Genomic DNA, 6,000 nt, shown 5'->3' with positions numbered 1-6,000 from the left:
TAGCTTAAATGGAGACTCGAAAAAGTCAGTTTATAAGATGTTATATGATCTCAGTATAATAGTGAGAAACTCTTGTTTTGACATTTTCCCTTTGTATTAACAACATGAGGATATGAATTTGAATGTTTTTGGTGATTTGTGCTACGGAAAAAGCTTATCAAACCTGGAAGTGAACTCTTTGGACAATTAGCTTTAATGGCAGACCATGAATCCTTCTCCTTGTCCCAAGTGAGAGCTTTGCTTGAAGGATGAGCAAGAATGAGCTACGTGTGAGTGAGGAAAGTGGAGGCAGCGCTGGAGAGGTAGAGGGTGCGTGCCACAATGCCACAGATAGCAGAGATGCAGGTAGGGGACAGCAAACAGGAGAGAGAGCTGCTTTTTGCCTCAGGTCTGTCAGAATCCTGATCTCATTCAGGTCTGGGAACACCTGTCCTTTTTTCTGAAAGCGTCTCCAGAAACTCAGTCTGATATACAATGGAAACCACACATAATGACAGCCAGTTGGCTATTTGGCAGACTTGGTCACAAGGCACACCTAGATTTCTCTTTGCTTTGGAGCTGACTAGGTAAATTACAACCTGCTATTGTGATCAGCGTCACTCCCTGTACTTTATTCCTATTTTTCCTTCTTATTGGGGAAATACTAGGGTATCTCAATTTTCCTCTTCCTTGAGATAACAGAGAAGATCATGGTCCCATTCCTAACTTCTAAACTTTACGGTCACCATAAAGTCAACTCATGAATCTTAAGATGCCTTCTTATTTATTCTCCAATTTCAAGGAAATTCTTATTGTCTGATAGGTATTAGATTCTGTGTGACCCATTCCCTCAAGTGATGTGAACAGATTAACATATTAGTTCCCATCATTCTCGCAGACTTTACTGTTTTGGTTTGCATGCTTTCCATGTTCATTTTTCTGCCTGATATTATGTTCACAAATGTGTCTCCCTGACAACATGTCTCCCTTTCTTAATAGATATTAAATAGTTCTTTTTACACAATCCTCCAAACACCTATCACTAACAATTCACATTCATTTTGATAGTCCAATGTTCATTTAGGACCCTGTACACATGTAGTTTAGCCACTGAAATCCAACTAAAATGAGTTCCACACTGTTATTATAGGAATATAAAGCCAGGGATAACTCCTCGCTTTGCATGTACCGGGATCTCATATGGACACAGGTTCAGGTCCTGGATACTCCATTTCCCATACATCCCCCTGTTTGTGGCCTTGGAAAGCAGCAAAGGATGGCCCCAAACCTTGGCACACTGCACCCATGTAGGATACCCAGAGGAGACTCCTGGCTCCTGGGTTTGGATCACCTCGGCTGTGGCCGTTGTGGCCGCTTGGGGAGTGAATCAGCAGACAGAAGATCTATCTGTATCTTCTCCTCTGTCTGTAAATCTGCCTTTTCGATTAAAAAAAATATATCTTTTTAAAAAGGAATGTAAAATATCAGGGAGAAAAAATGAGAAAGCAAGAAATATTGGGTATGTCAAGATATTACTGAATGAAAAATATTAGATGAAGAAATTTTCCTGAGGTCAAGTCAATAAATGTCTTTAGAATGTATAGAAAACTGAAAGTTGTTATTTTTTCATGCACTTTTCTTTTTTTTTTTTTTTTTTTTGCCAAAAAACACAAAATTCCAGAGGACAATGGCTGAAATGCTCTGGTACTGTTGATACATTTGCCTTATTAGCAACATAACCTGTCACCCAATTGTGATGGAACCCTTATGCTGATAAAAAATTCAAAAGTGTTCCTGCAAATGCAAGACCTGATACACAAAAGGACAGGAGAGTCCTTAGAGCGAAAAGCCTGCATCGCAAGCTTCATCAACTTTAACTCACCAAGCCCGATGAAGCAATAAATCATAATTCCAAAATGCTTTATATCAAGAAAAACCACCAGTACTAATTAGGGAGGATTGAAAATCCATATCATGTTTGTTGATCATCAGTAATATCAATGGGCGTAATAAAGTCATCAGTTATAATAAATCCACCTTCCATAGGATCATATTCATCAAGAAATGCATATAATTAAATAAGATACTGTAGCAATAGCACTCCTAGGAAAATCATGACAACTATGCTTGAAAATGAGTCTTTGAGGTTGAGAGACTTAAAATATCAATATGGAATTAGTGTCTATGATGATAAGTTACTCCTGAAGAAATGGTTAAATAAAGCAGTAAATTAGTCATGAACAAAAATTAATCAACCAGATTATTTTTGAACATTCATAAAACAATTATTTGGCCATTAAAATGTTATGTAATTTTTAAATGTTGAGGAAACAGGACGCAGCAACTACAAATTATGTTTTTTATTATTTTTGTCTTTTCCTAGGAAACCCGCAGAAGTTTTAAGTCATATGATTATCACTGATCATGGTAAGCCTAAATAAAACAGACTTGACCCCAGTTTCATTTATTTTGAATGGAGTTCCAGGACTGGAGGACATGCACATCTGGATTTCCTTCCCGTTTTGCTCCATGTATGTTGTGGCCTTGGTTGGGAATTGCGGACTCCTCTACCTCATCCACTACGAGAACTCCCTGCACAGGCCCATGTACTACTTTTTGGCCATGCTTTCCCTTACTGACCTGGTCATGTGTTCCAGTTCAATCCCTAAAGCACTTTGTATCTTTTGGTTTCATCTCAAAGAAATTGGGTTCGATGAGTGCCTGGTCCAGATGTTCTTCATCCACACTTTCACAGGGATGGAGTCAGGGGTGCTAATGCTGATGGCCCTGGACCGCTATGTGGCCATCTGTTACCCTCTACGTTACTCAACCATCCTCACCAATCCTATCGTTGCCAAAGTTGGACTTGCCACTTTCCTCAGAGGAGTGCTGCTCATTATTCCCTTTACTTTCCTCACCAAGCGTCTCCCCTTCTGCCGAGGCAATACAATTCCCCACACTTACTGTGACCACATGTCTATGGCCAAGTTATCCTGCGGCAATATCAAGGTCAATGCCATCTATGGACTGATGGTAGCCCTCCTGATTGGGGGCTTTGATATCCTGTGCATCACGATCTCCTACACCATGATCCTACGGGCAGTGGTCAGCCTCTCTTCAGCAGACGCTCGGCAGAAGGCCTTCAGCACCTGCACTGCCCACATCTGTGCCATTGTTTTCTCCTATAGCCCAGCCTTCTTCTCCTTCTTTTCCCATCGCTTTGGGGGCAACATTATCCCTCCATCGTGCCACATCATCGTGGCCAACATTTACCTGCTCCTTCCTCCCACTATGAACCCTGTGGTCTATGGTGTGAAAACCAAGCAGATTCGAGACTGTGTCCTAAGGATCCTTTCTGTTTCTAAGGACAAAATATCCCATGGCATATAAGAAGACTTTTGCCGGGAGTAAGAAGACAAGTAATATTATTACTATTTCTATCTCTACATTTAGGCAGGAACTGGTAAAATTTTTCCATGAGTTCCAGTGTGATCACATAAAAAGAGATTGTGGAACAATGCAAAACCCAGCATATGCCTTGAGAAGCTGTACTTCACTCTCATGCTTACAAAGCTTTCTATGAATGCATCACCTACTCATTCCTCTGAAGAACTAGTACAATAACTAAACCAAATTTTCTGTAAACTAACCCAAAAGAAGACTGAGTAAAATGGAAGTATCTTGGGGCAGATATTTGATCTAGTCGTAAGATCTTGTTTGAGAGGCCCATGTCCCACACTAGAGTGAGTACCTGTCTACATGTGAGTCCCTACTCTGCTACAATTCCAACCTCCTGATACATCCTGGGAGGTACCAGGTGAGAGTTCTAGTAGGTACGTTCCATGTTAATATTGAAATCAGTTAGGGTTGAGCATGGAGACTTTACCATGGCATGCTCAGACTTTGTTTTAGAGCCAGTAAGAAAAATGGACAGAAAAAGCAGAGTAATTGAAGATGGATCAGAGATGATTCAGGGAAAGAAAGACAACTGAACATTCAGACAGTGATGACTAAAAGACCAATAGCATAAAAGAAGACCCAGAATTGTGGTGGCCTGCAGCTGAGTTCATTGTAGCAATGAAAAGGTGGGGGTCTGAATGTAGGGGTCCTCCTAATCAGCGGCTTGAATCCCTGGATGGCTTCACACAGTAGTTGTTGTCCCAGTTGGTGGTAGACCCAAGCTTGTCTGTGGAGGTGGGTCTGTGGGCCTTCAGAGGGCCAGACTTTTGCTCTGCCATGATGGATCCAGGCAAACTATTTTGACATGCTTTCAATGTGTTATCTAGATTTAATCAGTTAATTCTTTAATTACAGTATATTGTTTCTGGATTCTCCTTTCTTCCTCCACAAATTATTTTGGTAGTATGTATGTTAAATTCTCAGCTAACTGCACGTATGTTATTAAGTTCTAATTTTATTCTATTACATAGTAAAATAAAATGTTTTATTAATGCCAATTTTGGGTGATTGAGACATTTTTTAAGTCAATTGTATTTATTTGAAAGATTGAGTTCTGGGAGTAGAGGGTAGGTAGAGATTGGTCTTCCAGGAGCTTATTCCAAGTCTTCACACAAGGGTACAGGAGCCCAAGCACCAGTTTCTAGGTATATTAGTAGGAAACTGAATTGGAATTGAAGAAGCTGGCACTCAAACCTGTTACTCATAGAATGCCAACAGTGAAGGTGGTGTCTTACTATGTTAAGGCACAGCATCAGTTGCAAGAACTAATTTTTTAAATTTTTATTTTGTTTTTATTTTAAAGGAAGATTTATAGAGAGAAGTAAATGCAGAGATAGAAGTCTTCTATCTATTGGTTCACTCCCCAAATCACTGCAATGCTCAGAGCCATGCCAATGTTAAGCTGGGTGCCAGGAGCTTCTTCCGAGTCTCTCATGTGGGCAAAAGGGTCCAGAGACTTCAGCCATCCTCCACTGCTTTCCTGGTGCATAAGCAGGAAGATGGACAGGAAGTGGAGTAGACAAATCCAGAACTGGCACCCACATGGGATGCCCACATTGCAAAGTGGAGGATTTCCCAGTGAGCCACTTTGCCAGCCCTTCGAGAATAAGTGTTTTGTTTTAAAAAAAATTATTTTATTTGCTTTGAAAGCCAGAGTTACAAAGAGAGGAGAGATGCAGAGAGATATCTTCCACACACAGGACACTCACCAGACGGCTACAATGGCCAGCATGAATCAAACAGAATCCAGGAACTTCCAGTGGGTCCCCCCTTTGAGTGACCAGGGCCCGAACACTTGAGCATTCTTCTACTCTTTTTCACAGATGGTAAGTAAGAAACTGAGTTAGAAATGAAGCAGCTGGGACATGAACCAGCACTAATTTGGGATACTGGTGCTGTGCCACAATGACAGTACTAAGAATTGATGTTGGCTAGTATTAGTGAGAAGGTGCATCATAAACACGCCATGAAATTCAAATATGCATCAATATTAATAAACTTAAGTCATGAAAATTTATAAAACACTATGGAGTTTTGAGTTCTGAATATTTGTGTGAGGCTAGGCCAGGGGATGAAGGACTTGATTAAATTCTGAAGGAGATTCCTCAAGTTATCCATGGAGAATCAGGGTACACCACAGCCTGTCAGAGTTCAGAATCTTGTCTCCCTTTTCCTTCATGGAATGGAGCACAGACTATCTTAGTCAAGAACTCCAAGACTCTAGCCCTTTGGTGGCTTCTCAATTTTCCTCTCACCACAGTTTTTGCTTTAGAATTTACCAACCCAAATATTTTTAAAGTGTTTTTCCTTATTAAAAACTGGACAGGGCCCAGCATGACAGCCTAGTGACTAAATCTTCACCTTGCATCCGCTGGGATTCCATGTGGATACCAGTTCACATCCTGGTTGCTCCACATCCCACCTAGCTCCCTGTGTGGCCTGGGAAAGCAGAGGAGGATGGGTCAAAGCCTTGGGACCCTGTACCCCTCTGGGAGACCTGGAGGAACCTCCTGGCTTCGGAATGGCTCAGCTTTGGCCATTATGGCCACTTGTGGAATGAAC

At 41.1% G+C, this 6,000-nt stretch overlaps 1 protein-coding gene across 1 annotated transcript; it reads left to right on the top strand.

The window, feature by feature from the left end:
• Positions 1–2,403: 2,403 nt before the first annotated feature.
• Positions 2,404–3,369, top strand: LOC121145430 (olfactory receptor 52N4). The gene has a single exon (XM_040964267.1). It carries the CDS (start codon positions 2,404–2,406, stop codon positions 3,367–3,369), a length of 966 nt encoding a protein of 321 aa, XP_040820201.1.
• The last annotated feature ends 2,631 nt before the right edge of the window (positions 3,370–6,000 follow it).

Source organism: Ochotona curzoniae, unplaced genomic scaffold (assembly GCF_017591425.1).
Source record: "Ochotona curzoniae isolate NIBS_2020 unplaced genomic scaffold, NIBS_Ocur_1.0 scaffold_3223, whole genome shotgun sequence".
Lineage (NCBI taxonomy): Eukaryota > Metazoa > Chordata > Mammalia > Lagomorpha > Ochotonidae > Ochotona > Ochotona curzoniae.
The sequence above is the reverse complement of the archived record's forward strand: the minus strand, read 5'-3'. Positions and strand labels throughout refer to the sequence as shown.